Below are 18,762 nucleotides of genomic sequence, written 5' to 3' on the forward strand. Positions count from 1 at the left end.
AATTTATTTACACTTTTCATGCCTGTACGTGTTTTTATTTTATATCAATCAATATTCCTATTCCTATACCATTTTATTTTATTTTATACTATTTTTTAATTTTATACTGTCTTTACATTCGATTGACCGGTTTACATAAGCTTTTGTTGGCTATCTCTTGCGCTGACACCATTTACCCATTGGATATGCGGGGACAGTATCCAACGTACAGCAGCCAACTACCGTATTTAGACAGATTGGCAAATACCCGCAAAAAAGCCACCGAGACACACCGTTTACTTTATAAGGTTTATCGCCGCCCTTTTCAAGCAAACTGCACACGTTGGCTTCTGCTTTTACTGCTGATGGTGGTTTTAGTAGTCCACGGCATCGTTTGCCATGCAACAGAGCGAGCTATGCGACTCTCGCGGCATCTCTCGAACCAACAGTCGAAGCATGTTGGCCAAGGCTTCGTTTTCTCTGCTTAATTTTGCCCCGTTCACATCGTATGTAGTGTGTCGCCGATCGCAGTTTTTACTGCTCTTTCTTCTACCTTTATATCCTTTTTAGAAGTGTCGTTACTCCATGCAGGCTCTGCACCTAGAAGCCTACAATGGTACAAACATTGCAAAGTAAAAAAAATCCAGTGCTTAAACAACTTACCCTAAGAACAAGCTTCTCTTCTCTACCATTCTTCCATCGTCAAGTGCAAGACGCATCCCATGCCCCAAAATACCTTCCCAGACAAACGACACGTTGCACGATCAACTGGGATCCTCTCGTTCGCTGTAGCGAAGAGTATAACGAGAGACTAACAAAATGTTTGCTAAAAAATGCAAGTGCGAGAGTGGCCCTACCAAACCAAGGATGGCTGGCAAAGGATAAGATTGGGCGCTGGTGGCGGTTGGTTGCGAGAAGAATTAAACTTGTTCGCAAACTGGCTCCAGCTACTCCAACCGCTCCAATCACGTTTCTAGAGCGTTGTATGCGTCTGGCCGTTCACATATTCACACGCATACGAAGACAAACGTGCTCGTTCGCCAAGTCCCTAACAACAGGCGTACGTTTGACCTCTCAGCGGTTTGCTGCTATGTAAAAGAACACGTTATCGTTTCGAGCTTATGCTGTGGCACAAATTCGAGACCTCCTTGTATGTATCTCGGCTCTTATGCAAAGTAATTTACCAAACCGCCCATTTCTTTACCAATGTTATATCCTTCCATTGAGTACCTCTCAATCTTCTTTTGCTGAGTATTCCGAGTTGAAAACATTATTTTAAATCTTCTTCCACGCCTCTCGTCTAAGCTACTACGACCACAGAGTGTTATTTTTTCGCTAGTCTTTACACAGCCAATAAGTACGTAGCACACTGCTACACGTATACACACCAGCGGTCCGTGCATCGTATTGCATTGCTGGTGGAAGTTAGAGTTATGCTTGATTGGATAATTTTTGCAAACCCTCATTCCGCTCTTTTTCTTCGTTTGTGCATATGGTCGTACAAACGCGTACGCGTCGGTCATCGTACAGAAACACAATCTTCCTCCCAACCATGCAATTATCAAATGACCATTCGTTACAGGCAATATACCATTCCTGTCTCGCTTTATCAAGTCTTTTTCGACTGCCACCAAAAGTTGCCTATGGTAGTAGAAGCGAAAAACAGGCTTAGCGTTAAAATTGCAATTTAATTTAATACCACTATGCAATACTATTAGAACCTAACATTTAATGCAATTGTGAACCTTTCATCAATTGCGGTATTTAAATTACATACCAACACACTTACTCTAATTATTAATACCTAAAAAGTTGTTTTTAGAAAGTTGAGTTATTGCTTTTTTAAATATACAGGATAACTGCAATATAAATATACCGTCGATTGAACTGTTTAATTTCTCTGGATGTGTTGTACAGTTAAGCAATTAACGGAATAGTCGATTTAGTAATTTCTATTAACATTTCCTTTAAAGTTTAACCTATACTCGTGACAAGCAGTTCGCAAAAACTCCTTGCGAATAAAAAAAACCTACATTACGTCGCGACGACCACAGCGACACATAGGTACTTAACCACCGAAAGCTTGACCACATAAAAGGCAACGTCATCAAAACTAAATTGCATGGGTAAAAAGCATGTCTCCCCTCTCCCCTCTCTCTCGCCTTACTTTTTCCGTGTCAAATTGATATTAACATTGAGTAAAAAGATGATAAAATGCTAAAATACTTCAAGTTTAATGCTACAACAAAATAATTATTTCTTTGTTTCAAGCAGCATGCGATTTTCTAAGTGTTGATGCCTGTATTAGCATTTAAGTCTTTTTCCTAAACATATGTCAATAGGGTCGCCATGACCCTTGATTGCAGCTTCTGAAAAACGGCTATGGTACTTTCTAATAAAGATACGGATAATAACAGGGCTTAGATTGCTGGATTGACGATCATCATCGGAACTCACGGGAGACTCCGTCGCGCCGAAAGAAGACCGATGACGATGTTTTTTTGTTTTGTTTTTGGAAGGGGAAGTGCCGTTGTACCGTGCTTTAATAATGGCACAGGAAAGCCAAGTCATAGCGGTTAGTTGCTATGTTGCAGATTCTTTCACAATGACTGTACAAAGCTTCCAAGAATAAATAAAACAGGCTGGCATTTCGCAACCACTTTCAAGCTCGTTAACGATTTCTTATTTCTTTACGGTTGATTTGGATTGTTCATGGATTGTATTTGCGATATTCTAAATAGATGTAGTCTGATTAGAAAATATTATTACTTTACGTGTTTTTGCTTCACAAAACTACTTTAAAACTCATGGCAGTCGTTTTGATGAATGTCTTCTTTGATGAATGTCTTCTTAATTTCAATAAACTTCAAAGCCTTTACCACATTTTATTTTATCTCATACTGGATAAAAAAAATGTTTGCCATGCACATCAAAAGGGTGGAATAAGCTCAACTTTCTTGAATTTGTCAGCACGGCCTTCCAAAATAAATTTGCATACACACTGCCTGGAGATATTGTTTGTTGGCCCAACCAAACGCACGAACGGAACGGACAAGCTCGAGTCGATTGGATGATGAAATATTGCCCAAATGTGCTACATATCACACCACTTTCTCTCGGATTTCATTTTTAATTTAATACATTGTTTTATTCGACACTACAGCAGATTCGTTACTGTTCAACTAAACAAATAGATAAATATAATAAAACTAATTTACTGTTTCAAATAGACCATAACAACTGAAAAAATGTCTATAACAATTTTCATTAGCTATGCAAAATACTTCAGCTTCTTTTCTATCCATGTAAAATTGAAAAAAAAAACTAAGGACCATAACAACCTGCAACTGGTTAACAAAACAAAACGTGTTCTCCGAAATTTGACTCATGCTACCGGTATTGCGGATAACCCCCAACAACCCAGGAAAGGAACGCATGATAGCGCCACCGTCGTTTTTATACGTCATATTCCCTTTCCAACCAATGAGCATGAAGAAGACTACACTAGGAGACACCCGCCACAAGTCCCCCGGGAAGTTGCGAGTTCAAATATGTGAAGGCAGGTCTCCTGCGACACCCCGTGATTGTTCGTTAAGTTTTTCAAGCCACCGGCCTACTTTGCTATACGCACCAGACAGACGTATAGGACACAGATCTACGCATGATTATGTGTCATGGTTTTTTCAAGCCTTTTTTTTTCTTTCTTTTATAACACGTCTATCTCACTGGCACGCATTATAGAACAGAAGCATCGGGTCGATAAAGACTGAGCGTACGTTCACGGCAGTGCTGCCAATATCATCTCCATCGGTGTTACCCATTCGCGTCCGATCACGAAGAAACCGGTCCGGCTCGTAGCCAATCCACAGAGCGCACCATGATCGCGATCTCGCAGGTAAACTTTGGCGTGGGAATAAACCACGAGGCGGGTAAGAGGCTCCCCGTCCATCGCAGCCCAACTCTACCTGTGTCCATCGACGGCAGACGGGAAAGCTTAGGAATTCCACGCATACGCGTGCAAAGCCCACTGGTAGTCACTCAGTCACTCAGGGACGCACGCACTATGTGAAGCAGGACAGCGATGTTTACCCAACGAAGTTCTACCATTTCGCTCTGACACGTGGCTTCGTTGGGTGGTGGTGCTCGCGTAAGGGATGGTGAGCGTGCGTGTGTGAGTGTGTTCGGGCGTGTACCACTACATAGAGGGATGACGCGCGTCCCCTGTTGGAAATGTGGTGCGCTTCCACGGTCAACCTTTCAGCGCATTCAATTCCGACGAGTCCGCCATCCAGTGTGGAATGGATTTCGCTTCCTCGGTTCGAACATGATCGAGTAGTCGAGATCACATCTCATTTTTCCTACTGCCGCTGCTACAAGCGCCAACTGCTGCCTTCGCGCTCGCGATCGTGTGCTTGCGCTCGCGTTTGTGTGTTTTTGTGTGACCGTATGTGTGCTTCGTGTTCGTGTGTAATGTGTGGGCCTCTGTGTGTATGTGTGTAAAAACGTGCATTTATGCGATCTGCGAAGATCCGCAAATCTTTCTCAACGATCTTCCGTACCAAAGGAAGCCTCGGGAGACCGCTTAGTCTCTAACAGAAGTGAAACTGTTCAGCATATTAAATCGCTTCGTGTAAACAATTTCTTTTTTTTGTTGGTCGCCGTCGTCTTTGTCGTCGCTCGTGTATTAGAAGTAGGTAAATGCTCAAGCCGTCAACCGTATCCGTGCCACATCTGTCTTTATGCCTGTCTGTGGTTGTACATCTTTGTACAGCGTTGTTCTGTCTCGCTCTTTAATGTTTCTCTGTTGGTTGCTCCATTGCATGGGGCATAGGCATCAAAGCAAAAACAACATGCATGAACTAAAAACATACATATACCATATGTGCGTCAAGTTTCCCGTAAATAAAATGACAAAACAGCGAAATGATTTAACAATAAATAACATCCAACTAGTGCAACTGGCTACAGCATCAGCAGAACCGCTCAGCAGTGCAATGCTATACCACCAAACCTAAAATTTTGTGTGCGCGTGTATGTGGTTTTTTGTTCATATTATTTTCCTGCACTTTACGACAAAAATATTTCAACGGAAAATATAATATTAAATGTAGTGAACTGCTAAACTAAAAACACCATGTCAATGTCACATTTTTGAAAGCTGCAAGCGACGGGCCACATTTATGATTTCCTATTTCTGTTATTCTTCACACTTTACGAAATGACAAGCCTAGCATAGCCCGAAAGTGTACATGTGTGCGACGCATTATCGGACACAGACCGTGAAATGCAAACGGGCTTTTGTTAGATTTTCTTGGTCTAATGTAAATGAAGTTTATGACCGAATTTGTTTCCAAAGTGTTTTTCTCTGAAAAGTAAGTCTTGTTCATAATTTGATATGGTATGAAATAGTGCGTGTGTCAGTGGTGGATAGTGTGTTTGTGTACAAAAGTCGAAACTGCATCGACAACACTGCGTTAACCTGCAGGCAGCTGCTAACAGAAAGTAAATAAGATACCGGTACCAACGAACACATCCGGTTATTCGCTAGCTAACAAAATATTCAACAGCGCTGCATCGTAAAATATACAGCGAAGGTTACATCAGAATTACTTGAAGTATTTAACTATTTTATTTAGAAAAAATCCAACTCTCGAACGTTCATCTTGTTCCAGGAATGGAATATTTTGTTCAAGTATCCAAATCCAAGCGCAAGCTAGTGTAGAAGTAATAAAGGTTCTACCTGGCTTGAAACACAAATTATTTTCTTAAAGGTTACGACGTTAGAGGACATTAAAGCGTAGTCGTTACCAACACACAACCACGTTGTGAACATAAACTATTAGAAAACCTACACTTACACCTAAACAACCAGACACCCCATGAACCACCGACCCTTCTGAAAAGCGTACCCTTCGGTACAGACTAAACCAACGCACACATACACAGTGCAAGGACGATGTTGAACTCGCCCGAAATTCAAAGGACTCAAACGAGAAGGAAAGCGAGTACCGATGACATCGATGCGTCGTATGCTTCCCTTTCTCGTTAAAATGGCGGTTGTAGGTTTCGTTGAATGTTGGGCATAATATCAAGGGTAGAACGATATTGGAAATATCAAGCATGTTTTAGCGTGACACAATGTGGACGCGTGAGTTTGAGTGAACTCAATTCATTGATGTGTGTTATGAGCGTACAATGAACAGCAAATAATATTTCCGTCTTTATGAAAATCACTTGAAATGCTGTATTCTTTCTTTAATTAGAGCGTAAGGGCTACTAGCATAATGGACAACATTTGAAAGAACATAACGACACAAGCTTAAAATCTTCGATACGCATTTCCGTAGGTCAAACAGGAGCTGCAACCCAGATACTTTGACCCTAAACATAGCAAACCCTCCCATAAGATGCATACCGTTTATCTGAGGGCTCATGGATCTTCTAAAACATGCTGATTTTATGCTGGTACAATGACGAACGACCCAACAATGTGGGATCTTTTACGGACAGGGTGTAAAACCAGTTACACACTATTGCAGATGAGACACGGTGTTTGTCACGTATGCACATAGTGCAGTATTGTAGCAATGTGTTTGTTGCATTTGATAGAACGATGTCCCCCTCTTTGTTGCTGCAACCTACCTAGTTTAATTTTCTTTGCTTTTAAGCTACTGCCGCTGTGATGTTGGTTGATTTATCTTGTTAACTCTTGTCAATACGCAAATGACACTTTCTAGTTAACTAGCAAATGCAAGCGCTGCATAACTGCTCTTGTACCTAGAAGGGGGCTCTATCTTTTTTTTTTAATTGCGGACTATTTGAACCACTATCGTACACTGACTCACCCAGTTATTCACTGTTGATTAACGTTAAAGAAGTGGAGCAATTATTACAGACAGGATTCCAACCCCGCCAGTCGTAAAATGCAAGCAATGCTAAAAACAGCATAGTGCAAAGAATATAACTGATTCTGTCGTTGTCTAAAAAAAACGACACCCGAGTTAAAAAATCTGCTGATTTCCCTTTTTATACACGCTTGGCACATTTCTTGCTAAACTTAGCACGCAATTATCTTTGTTGTATAGCGACGCTTGTGCTAGGTTGTTCTTTTAAGGTAACATTCTAGAACTAAGCAACATGTTTTAGCATTTTACAGAGAATCTATTTAACTTGCGTTTACACGGGTTAGCATCAGCGAGAATAAGTTTTTTATCAGTTTTCATTATGTTCCAATCAAATACATCATCGATGTACAATATCTCTTTCCTTCAGTGGCGTAATCATACCCATGTGGGACTTGTGCACACATGGCAATATTTATTCAGCTTTGTTCTTTACACTTATTGCATCAGAACCGATGAGGTTGTAACCTTCGTTTCATCGTGCTCTGGTTGAGTTATGCCTCTAAAACATCACACATAACTGCTCAACGAGTTTTGTGTGTGCATTGCGTTATGCAGCGAGCTTGGATTTTAACGAATTTTATCTTGACTTGCATCGTATTGCCCGCTACGCATAGCACTGGTTTTGGAAAACTAAATTTAAAATCAATTTAAACATTCTGGCTGGAGGGGAACATTGTTAAACAACAACCATACGGTATGTCAATTTCAGTACATTCACTATAACAAAACAGATTCAACACAAAGAAAGAGTGAGAACATTGATCTTTGGTTGCCGATCGTGCTGCTGCTGCTGCTGCTACTATTCCGGTTTTATGCGCCGGGAAGCTCGGGATGCATTCGCTCCAACGACCATAGATTTATCGGCGTGGCAACAAAGAACAGTGCGCTCTACCCATGCGCGCTCTGTCTCCTCGCTAGAGTTGGTGGCCCCATGCTGAAAGAATGCGATAGACGGAGTCGCAAACACAAACAGCAGAAATGATTTATCGTTACAGCAGCGCCGTGTGCTCGATGTTGAACCGTGGCTTCCCGATTTCGTTCAGATATGATGTCGAACGAACGAAAAATGCCGCAGCATTGAAAAACTGAGGGAACGATCGATAAACGAGTGAACAAAGAGAAAGAACGAAAGCCTTAAGAGGAAAGGAAGGAAAAGAGATGGAATAAAAGAAAACATAAGACATACCGAGCGAAGGTAAGATTCCTCCAGTTGCGGCTGTGCGGCAGCGAAGATGGTCCCTGGCAGTGTTCGGTCGACGGACGCCATATTGCCATGATGTTTTACGATCGTGGGCTCCGTGCGGGTTAAATAAATTTTAACCATCTAATATTAAATACTGGAAAATGTGGAACTTGCTGAACTTGTCTTAGCTATGTACAGCTTGCTTATCTGTTGCCACCAGACAGTTCTGCTACTAAAGCCCGGAGTGTAATCATCCATTACAGCTAACCTTCAACGCATTGTTATGACAGTTTCAATAGTCGTTGGGCTTTTGCACGATAACCTCCTACAGCCTTCTTGCTATTCTTTCGCAGTTCCATCTTATTTAATACAAAAAAAATCCACCACAAGAATACGCTCTCAATAACGCTTATAGTTCCTCAACTTGGAATCTTTGATGCAAGATTCCTTCGCTTTATGAAGCATGGTTTCTTATCAACGCTAATACCATCTTTATTATGTTCTGGGCATCACTTTCTCTTGCAAGTACTCAAAAAAGGTTGCTTATCAGCAAACGTATCACTAAACCTCAACCCAACGGAAATTCTCGTTTTCCGTTTCCGTTAACAAAATTTTGGTACAGTTCCAAATTTCCTTTATTTACTGATGGTACTGCAACTTGCACTAAAATTTGCCCTTGCCCTTGGATGAAACAAACAAAACACTTCATTTGCCTTAGTTCTCGCACCAACACTACCATACTTATCTCAACAAATGCATTCCCCATACACTGTTACCGGCTAATTAACGATGACACCAATGGGAAAACGCTGATAAGCACTTCATTCATTATAGTCGCGATCATGTTTCTGTTACGGTTTAGAACAATAGCGAAACAGTGGAAATTTATTACATCCACTCTGTATGCTGCTGAATACAAACCACGTGCTTCCAGCTGTATGGTACTATAGAGCTTGTCACACAATACGGCTTTGGGCGCGCCTTTTTCGCACTGCTCGGTAAATAGTGTCATGTGTCACCGGACATGTAAAGCTGCGTTGAGTGATCTACAACATCACATGGAGAGCATCGCAAGTATTCGTTCTCTTTCTCTCTGTTTCTCTTTCACACTCTTCCGTCCAGGATACAACAGATTCATTAAAATGTGCCAAATAATCGTGAGAGTCTAATTATGAACACAAAAACCCTCTACATCCAATGAACAATGTGTAGAGGCAAAAAAAGAGAGCACCTTAGTGTGAAGTGTTGTTGGATCGCCACTTTAGCTTTATGAACAAAAAAAGGGAAAAATTGTTCGTGACCTGAAGGTGATAGGCGTTTTAATGCGACAGTGCGATTCCAAACTGTAGGATAGTTTTTTTTTGTGTCTAAAAATGATGTGTGTGTGTGTGTGTGTGTGTGTGTGTGTGTGTGTGTGTGCGCGCTGCGTTGTGCAATGTTTGTGTGTTATTCAAATTTGACCGAAACGTCTGGTCCAAGCGGAGTGGAGAACAAATATTTGAGCAACTACTCGTATGATTTAAGAAGAAAAATGCTTTTCAAACAAGCCACAATGTGATCATTTCGATAGTCCTACAGTTCAACGACAATAAGAATACTAATAGGCCTTTTGTGTGTGTCTCTACCTAGTCCACTTCAATCAATGAATTGAAAATGCTTTTTTGGTTTTTCGTTCAGTCTAATTTCGTTGAACGTCAATTAATAACATCATTTTTCTTCATTAAAGCCAGTTTAAACTTTTTAAGCAAGCCGAATCTGCTTTAATCATACTTTTACAAACACAAACACAATTTTTATTTAAATTACATTACAATCTACTATACCAGTAGCACACCTGAAACCCGGTATAGCACTATTCATATGTAATTCATATCCAATGCAAAGTACTTTACCTCCCTTGGCATTCTCGGTAACAGGCAGGTGCACTGTTCAACAGCCCCACACCACCAAAGTTAAGTGTCACGATGACACTTGACAGAAGTAAGTGTCCACGATCGTATGCACGGCTGCCAAGCGCAATTACTCGTGAATCCACGTGCAGTACCGGACGGGAATAGGAATTGAATTGGATTAGCGTAAAACTGCATTCAACCATGGGTACACGGAGGGATTGATCAGATGATGGATTTGACATTGAAGGTGCCGCTGCATTTTGCGCTGTCAGTTCGAGCTAGCACAACTGACGCGAAAAATACAAACCCTAAAACAATCAGTTGATCGTTGTCCGCCCATATGAAACGTATCAAGCAGGAACTAATGTGTAATGATACCACACCACACTTTAATCGACAGATGCAAAGACAGATGAATGGCGGGTTACGTCTATTAGAGTGATTTTACATTGTAGTTGATGAGGATCTTCTACAATCGTGTAGTGGTTTTGCATTACAGAAGCTAACAGAAGGAGGTTCTAATTATTGTCTTTTTTTCACTTTCTTACAGCTGTACAAATTCAATCTCAGACGATCCTTAGTCAAGGAGTAAAAGAACCACTAACGATCAAACATGGCTGTGTTTGGGCTCGTCTCGGCCGTGGCCGGTTTTGTAAAAGTTCGCTACCTGCAGGACAAAGCCATCATCGATAATATGGTGTTTCGGTGTCACTATCGCATTACTAGCGCCATACTATTCGCCTGCTGCATCATCGTAACGGCTAACAATTTGATTGGAGATCCCATCTCCTGTATTAACGACGGTGCTGTACCCATTCACGTAATTAACACGTACTGCTGGATCACCTACACCTTCACGCTGCCCGGTCAACATGGACGTACGATGGGCACAGAAGTGGCCCACTCTGGACTGGGCAATGATAATCAGGAACGGACGTACCACAGCTACTACCAGTGGGTACCGTTCATGCTGTTCTTCCAGGGTCTACTATTCTACGTGCCACACTGGATCTGGAAGAACTGGGAAGAGGGTCGCATGCGTATGATTACCGAAGGCATGCGAGGAGTTTCCACGGCAAGTCCTGCAGAACGCAAAGCGCGTCATGAACGTTTAGCGCAATATTTGTACGACAGTGCCAATACGCATAACACATATTCATTTGGGTATTTCATTTGCGAGGCACTCAACTTTGTAAATGTGGTAAGTTAAGGAATGTACCCCACTATTGTGGTTTAACAAGGTTAAACTTTCATCCGCATCATTTTTGTTCCATAACATTACAGGTGGGCAATATTTTCTTTGTTGACAAGTTTTTGGGCGGCGCCTTCTTAACCTACGGATCTGAAGTGCTTAAGTTCTCGAACATGAATCAAGAAAATCGTTCTGATCCTATGATCGAGGTGAGTAATCGAATTCGGGCAAATTAAAGAATTTCTCACTATAAAGAGTGTTTTTGTCCCCAGATATTCCCCAGAGTGACTAAGTGCACGTTCCACAAATATGGTTCGTCAGGTAGCATTCAAAAGCATGACGCGCTTTGTGTGCTGGCGTTGAACATTTTGAATGAAAAGATTTACATTTTCCTGTGGTGAGTATTATATCGATGCTGATATGTACAATGTTCCAAACGAGCTTGGAATTGGATCAATCAAATGGAATTTTCTTTTATATATCATCATCTGCAACCTAGGTTCTGGTTCATTGCACTTGCGGTCGCTTCCGGCTTGGCCATCGTCTACTCTGCCGCCATTGTCATGATGCCGACAACCCGAGAAGCCGTTCTAAAGCGTCGCTTCCGCAAGGCTGATCCCGCTGACGTTTGCAATCTTATACGCCGCGTGCAGATCGGAGATTTCCTTATGATTCATCTACTTGGCCAAAATCTCAACGTTACCTCGTACGGTGAAATGCTGCATACTTTCATCAACATGTTGGATGAAGGCCGACCGATCTCAGGTGACACACCTTCTGCCCCGTCAACACTCGAAATGGCTCCCATGTACCCAGCGATCGAGAAATACGGTAAAGAAACAGAAACATAACCTCCTTCACCATCTGTTGTCGCACAGTTTTTGGTCAGGCTCTGATGGTGAACTATCGCAGCAGATTCTTAGCACCGTATTTTGTTACACCTTGTTAGAACACTTACTGGTCTCCTCCTTCTACCTACTCCATTTCGGAATCCTAGACTAGAGTTTTAGTATTACTTTTTGGTTCATTCCTAAATTACCACAAAAACGCACTCTTACATAATTACCCTTTAAAAGTAAACACCTAGCCCGATTGAATGGAATGAATATGCATGAGTAGAAATTAGTTGAAATGTAAGAAATTCTGATGTCACTTGCCATGCGTCAGAGTAGTTTTCGGTCAAAATTTGTATCATATTCATGCTAACTTATCACACATTTATTTCCAATTTTTGGACCATCTTTACCACACACGATCGACGGCACCTTCATCGGAAAATTGGAAAATCGATACTGTCTAAATTATTATCGATACTCGACAATCTATAACAGACAAGGAAAAGGAGGTATTGCATCAGGACTACGAAGCTTAACAAATCACTACAGTAGCGCGTGAGGTCAAACGTGTTCAGAAATATATGCTGTAGTTACGGAAATCGGGGGCTAAGTAAGGGCTATGCTGTACTTCGCCTCGGCAATGATGAAATCAAGAAAGGTATAGTTTTAGGTAAACGATCAAACAATCTACTTCTCAATTTTAAACTAAAAGTAATCATCCTAAATGCATCATAGAAAGATAAAGGTAAGCTGTGGGAAGTATTCATGCTATTCCCACATGCTTTCCTGATTTATGGTTGAGTTTAGTGTAGGTAGTACTGAAATATTGAAAATAATGAACAAGGCCAACTAAAAATCACATTTTAATGGTTTGTAACGGCATGGCGAAGAAATCTCGAAGGTTTTCCCTTTAGATGGTTAAAGAAGTAGATAAAAGCAACAGAAGACTGTCATGTGGCGTACTACGTGATTATTTTTTACTACATAACTCTGTGCAAGGCTATCATATTTTTTATCAATCTTTTAAATCCAATTTTTGAGCAACATCCAAATTTAGCATTTTTACAACTATAACGAATAAAACTAAATCGAAAAAAACGAAAGATACAAATAGGAGCTATTACTTGGAATGCATACATACACGCAGCCACAAAATTGATCATTTAAAATTATTATTTAAATTCGATCTACATCAAATGCCATAGATTGCACTGAACCTACAGCAAGCACAAAAGACGGTAACATAACTTTTAAAATATAATTCACACTACAACCTGACGGCAGAAAAACATTTTAAATCTGGTATTTGTTCTAACGTTAACATAACATGGCGACAAAACGAAAAACTCAAAGCCGTCCCTGAATTAAAAAAAAAAAACTCAAATTATAGATATAGACATCTTTTTATCCCATTTAGATTGTTTCTTATTTAATTGAAAACAATTGCCTTACGATAAATATATGCAACGTGTGAAATTTATTACAATACATCAGACAAATCAACAGAACGTACGTAATTTTTGCACTGTACATGTATTTAGCAATTTGCTCATTGCAATAAGCTCGAAAGCTTCGTGGACGGATAAATCTCGCCATGTAGTACAATAAGAATTATTACAATAACAACAACATACAGCAATTCAGCTTCAGTGCATCGTTGTAAAGACATCTCGTACGATCCGTTGGGAATTTATGGATCGAAACGATGTGTAACATTCCGTACTTCTTAGTTTAAACCGGCTAATGAATCGTCTGAGCGGCAAATAAAAGAAACTCCTCGCGTGAAAAATCTCAACGACATTATCACCAGGCAGAGTAGTGTGAAAACAGATATGCACGTATGTTTAGGCCCCTTTAGATAGTTACTACAGTCAAAGATATAGGAATCGTTTTAATAGCGAGAATGAAAAGTTTTAACGTAGCTTAATTTCGCCAATACACTCAAAAACGTAAGCAATAATCGTAACTAAAATATTTGGCAAAATTTTACAAAACCTACTTGCCTATACCTGTTGATTAAACCTATCGGTAACCTTGCGATAGTGTAGCTGATTTGTGCATAAACAGGGACATACGCGGATCGAACGGAAGTAGAAAAGAATTAAGAGTGAATGCAACAACAGTTTGTGCATACTCTAATTGTGATTACATTGATAATATTAAGGGAAAAACTAATAAAGCTTATCAAGATTTTGATTACAATTTCACCTGTAGTTATGGTTTCCTATAAAATCTACCATACTGATGACCAAACCATATATATATTACATTTCACAAAAGAGCCATGTAATTCAATTTGCATTAGGAAGGTCCGCGATGTTTCAGAACAATCCTTTTGTCAAATTTTACAAACGGTAATAAAACCATCAGGACAAAACAATATGTAGGATGTTCAAGACATTCTTTGTAGCATACTTATAGGCTTATTTAAAGTGCTTTAAAAATATGTGGGGGAAAGCGCGCAAAATGGCATTGTTAAGGATTTTGCTCTGTGTGTCATTGCTTCAACAACTTACCCATGAAAAACAATCAGAATTAGACGCATTAATAACAAATATAAAGGAAAAAAATTAAACTTAAAAATCAACAGCAAACGTTGTGAAAATATATTCGGCGGGATAAAATGGTCTTGCTATGAGGCAAAATGATCATACACCAAATGTAAAAACAAAACAAAACAAAGGGGTCAAATGGACCACAAATTTTGAACTTAAGGCTTTGGTTTCAGCTCTTGCATCTTGGTAGAATTGTGAAAGTAGAAATTTAAAGAGGTTTGTTAAATAATTTAGTAACATGCTGGAATATTTCAATATTTCACGCGTTCTCAGTAATTTTTCTTGTCGATAGAGTATGCATACAGCATAGTTTTATTTATGTAAAGCTAATAATATACCTTAGCTTACACCACAGCCTCATCATGTTGCTCATGTCAAAACATACCGACCATTTTGCCTCTAACTGGAACGAGTATTTTGCCCCAAGCGAAGCATTTTACAAACATTAACATTAAAATTTTTACATTAAATGAAAATGGTTACTTTTATCACGTAAATTATAGATAAATAGCATGTGTCTGGATGCATATCCCTTTTCCTCTAATTATTTGTTTAATTATGACGAAAGCTTATTTTCGAGACGGTAAAATTTACATCCTTTAGAGCAGCGATGTCAAACTCATTCGACCCCGCGGGCCAAAATGCTATTGAAAATGGTAGCACGGGCCGCAGCCTAGTTTTTTATGTCATTATATGATACAAAAATCAGATCTTTTGCAGTGATTTTCATTTCATTTTGGGATAACAGCAAAAGCTGTTTTGCTGCGGATGATCCTCGCTTCTCACTCGATGTAGCCTTAGAAAATGTACCTTGTGATGCTGTCGACATAGATACACGTGACATAGATATTTCGGTTATCCGTGCTCTCCGGCAAGTGAAAACTTCGTTCAACCCTGGACCATTCCAATGGCATTCCAACGGCAGTCCTTGTTAACTGTGGTGTCATACTACCATAACCTCGGCACGCATTTTTAAACTCTCGTTAACCCAATGCACTGTTCCCGAAGTTTGGAAATCTTCTGTCATGTTTTCTGTGTATAAAAAAGGTGATAAAAATTCTGCCACTAACTATCGCGGGATCACCACACTGCCCGTTGGTGCCAAAGTCCTCGAGATCGTCGTGCACTACTCGATTATGAACAGATGCCGCTCTTTTATCTCATCGCACCAACACGGCTTTATTCTCGACGTAGTGTGTCTTAACTAATCTTGTTGAGTTCGTATCAAAGTGTCATGCTGCTTTTGCCTCAGGAGCTCAAATGGATGTTGTTTACACGGACCTGAGCTGCATTCGATCGTGTTAACCATCGATTATTGCTAGCTAAACTAGAACATCTTGGGTTCTCTGCTTCCATGGTGGAGTGGTTTAGATCCTACCTAACGGCTCGTAGGTAGCGCATACAAGTAGATAGCTTCTTTTCTACCGTGTTTGAGGATAGCTCTTCTAGCGTTCCACAGGGTAGCACAACCTGGGACCACTACTCTTTTCAATTTTTTTTCAATGACGTTGCTTCGGCTATTAGCGACTCTAAATGTTTTTTAAACGCCAACTATCTTAAGCTATTCCTTCCAATCCGTGTAGCATCCGAAGTTATCTTCCTGCAAAGTTCAATGAACTGCTTTTCCTACTGGTGCGATAAAAATGACCTACTAATCTCTGTCGATAAGTGTATGTGTATGTCGTTCCACCGATCTGTCTGTCCCATAACCCATAACTACGATTTGACAAGGCCAACAAAATGGAAGGTTTCATTCGCAAACAATCGAGAGAATTTTCCGACCCACACTGCCTCTTAATGTTGTATAAGTCTCTTATTCGTCCACAGCTTGAGTCAAATTCGGTAGTATGGTCTCCGTCATCCTGCTTATGGTCCAACAAATTGGAGTCAGTGCAGAGAAAGTTTACACGTTTTGTCCTGCGTTTTACCCCGTTTCGCAATGTAGATCCTCGTCCGTCTTATGAAAATAGGTGTTTAGTGTTTGGCTTAGAGATGCTTGAAAGGAGACGAGAAGTAGCTCAACTGAAATTTATGTCTAAGCTAATTATAGGTGAGACTGACGCTCCAGAACTACTAACAAGAATTAACATAAATTTACACTCTAGAACATTTCGCAACTATCGACTTCTTAGAACTCAACTAGCTAGACAAGCTTATAGTGAAAATGATGCCAGAACTGCGATGGCTCTGAAATTTAACGCTCTTTACGATAAAAATAAAAATAAAAATTACGTTGCATTAGTTAACGTAATTGTTAGTTTGATGTAAAATAAAGTAAACAAAATCAGATTATTTTCAATTAGTCATAAATGCCGATTATCTGATTCAAACGGAAAACTATCAAACAAAACCGCGCTACACGAACTGTAACAAAATCGGTATTATACAAGCTTGTTAGAGACTTCTTTCATTGACTCGAGATATTGTTGCCAAATTGATCTGAAATGGCTTTGTTTGTTTAAACAAACTGCAACGCGAAACGCAAGAAGTATCGTATCAATTTATAATTATTTATACGTGTGGCCTATCATTGTTCTTTAAATGTTTTTGGCAATGTCATGCAAAACAGCGCTTTTGGTATGTTTCTCTAATGTATGTGCATTTTGTTATTCCCACCCTTTTTAAGTAAATAACTACAAAAAATCCCTTCCGAATGTAATTACATGAAATACGTGTGGTTTAAAAATATGTGTTTAGATGTTAAACCGTAAAACAAAATGATTTCCGTAGCTTTAACCTGACGGAAAGCTGTTGGACAAAAAACGGTCTCCGTTTGAGTCAGGTAATGCAAATAACATTCGTTCAGTTCGATATATCAAATCAGAGACAAATCGAGTGGTCTAAAACGGATCATAATAGAAAATGAGCATTTTTGATACTTTTTCTCAAGCAGTTGAGTCACATAATCGGCACTATAGACTTCTGATTTTTTTTTATTTCCATTGTTTTGGGCCAACTAACAAGCTAAGTACGCAAACATAATGACAAAAACTGATAAAAACTAACTACGTTGGTTTATCCAACACAGAAAAGTAAATTTTATCTTGATATTGGTGACATTTTGATTATCAATATTTTTGAGCTGATATTGATTGTTTTAGCCGGTCTCGTAGTATAGTCGTCAACTCGTACGACTTAACAACATGACCGTCATGGGTTCAATCCCCAAATAGACCGCGCCGCCATACGTAGGACTGACTATCCTGCTATGGGGGGAATCAATTAGTCACTGAAAGCCAAGCCCACAAGTGGGTACAGGGAGGCTTTTTTGACCGACATCGGTTGTTGAGCCAAAGAAGAAGAAGATTGATTGTGAACTGTATTTACGTGCGTGCGTAAAAACAGTGATCCTGCTAAAGATCCATAAATTACTACAGGTCGGTTCGTCCAGTGTCATACAAGTCCTTCGTAACGATACTCCCATCCTGCTAATATCCACTGAAATCCTCATTCATAATGGCCATCAAAAACAGAGCCATAAGCCCATCTATATTTTATTTAAACACATTGATCTTGGTAGGCTGCCTCATGGAAAGCTTGTAACTTCAGTTTATAAAAGCTTATCAAAAAGGCTTAAGCTTAAACGTTTTGCAGAAGTAACATGTTCTAAGCTGCAACTATACGTAAAGAGGGGTTTGACCTATCCCAACACAATATGCCACAAAATTCAGGGTTTTATACATTTGTATGAGATTGAAGCTAAAATGTGAGATGTTTCTTTAAAAAATTATTCATCAACTATCAGTTGCTAACAAACTTATTCGTCGGAAAGGGTATAACAGAATTTTCTTCATTTTTTTCAACCTTTTTACTATAAAATTGTCTGGAATTGAATGCTCATTTTTATCAAAATAAATAATTTTTGGAATTAGTATTTTTTAGTGCATGTATGCATAGAAAGAAGGTTTTATAACGTTGCATGGTCTGACAATTAGTAGAGACACCTGCGAAGTTGAACATCTCTTTATATTTCAGGTGTTTGGAATTGACTGACATGTACTGTAGAAGCAGAAAAGCTTCTACAAATAAATTTTGACTCAAGCGGTCGCGAGCCACATCGAAAGATCTCGCGGGCCACATTGACATCTCTGGTTTAGATCATTTTATTTGCTGAATTATTCAATTATTTTGAAATCTTAGGTAATTAAACATTCATGGTGGGCTTTAAACATTGTCTTTCATTTTTTCAATCATTAGATGTCATTATAAACGTGTTCATT

At 39.6% G+C, this 18,762-nt stretch overlaps 2 protein-coding genes across 10 annotated transcripts in view; one reads left to right on the top strand and one right to left on the bottom strand.

Annotated features, from left to right (window-relative positions):
• The window catches only part of LOC1274653 (dedicator of cytokinesis protein 4), a 61,822-nt gene that overhangs the window by 29,402 nt on the left and 13,658 nt on the right, over positions 1–18,762 (bottom strand). The window contains exon 1 of one of the 6 annotated variants that reach the window (XM_061648595.1): positions 8,071–8,449. The exons of the other annotated variants lie outside the window; for them this stretch is intronic. Within the exon in view, the coding sequence (XP_061504579.1) occupies positions 8,071–8,159 (89 nt within the window). The 5' untranslated portion in view covers positions 8,160–8,449. Of the gene's footprint in view, positions 1–8,070; positions 8,450–18,762 lie in introns of those variants that run through there. 6 annotated transcript variants of the gene reach the window in all.
• LOC1274656 (innexin inx3) lies at positions 4,225–14,189 on the top strand. 4 transcript variants are annotated; one of them, XM_061648599.1, is made up of 6 exons: positions 4,233–4,673; positions 10,510–11,160; positions 11,244–11,360; positions 11,424–11,548; positions 11,651–11,982; positions 12,483–14,189. In XM_061648599.1, the coding sequence occupies exons 2-6, from the start codon at positions 10,573–10,575 to the stop codon at positions 12,521–12,523; spliced, it is 1,203 nt and encodes a 400-aa protein (XP_061504583.1). In that variant the 5' UTR covers positions 4,233–4,673; positions 10,510–10,572; the 3' UTR covers positions 12,524–14,189. The 4 variants fall into 4 exon arrangements, with proteins under 4 accessions (XP_061504586.1, XP_061504583.1, XP_061504582.1 ...); XM_061648598.1 differs by having other exon boundaries at positions 4,233–4,669; XM_061648602.1 differs by having other exon boundaries at positions 4,225–4,669; positions 11,651–14,189.

This window comes from Anopheles gambiae, chromosome 2 (assembly GCF_943734735.2).
Source record: "Anopheles gambiae chromosome 2, idAnoGambNW_F1_1, whole genome shotgun sequence".
Lineage (NCBI taxonomy): Eukaryota > Metazoa > Arthropoda > Insecta > Diptera > Culicidae > Anopheles > Anopheles gambiae.

Bases quoted from the DNA above. Each gene is read 5' to 3' on its own strand.
- LOC1274656 (XM_061648599.1), top strand. From the start codon at position 10,573: ATGGCTGTGTTTGGGCTCGTCTCGGCCGTGGCCGGTTTTGTAAAAGTT. The intron at 11,161-11,243 runs GTAAGTTAAGGA...ATAACATTACAG, and splicing joins CACTCAACTTTGTAAATGTG to GTGGGCAATATTTTCTTTGT. The intron at 11,549-11,650 runs GTGAGTATTATA...TCTGCAACCTAG, and splicing joins AAGATTTACATTTTCCTGTG to GTTCTGGTTCATTGCACTTG.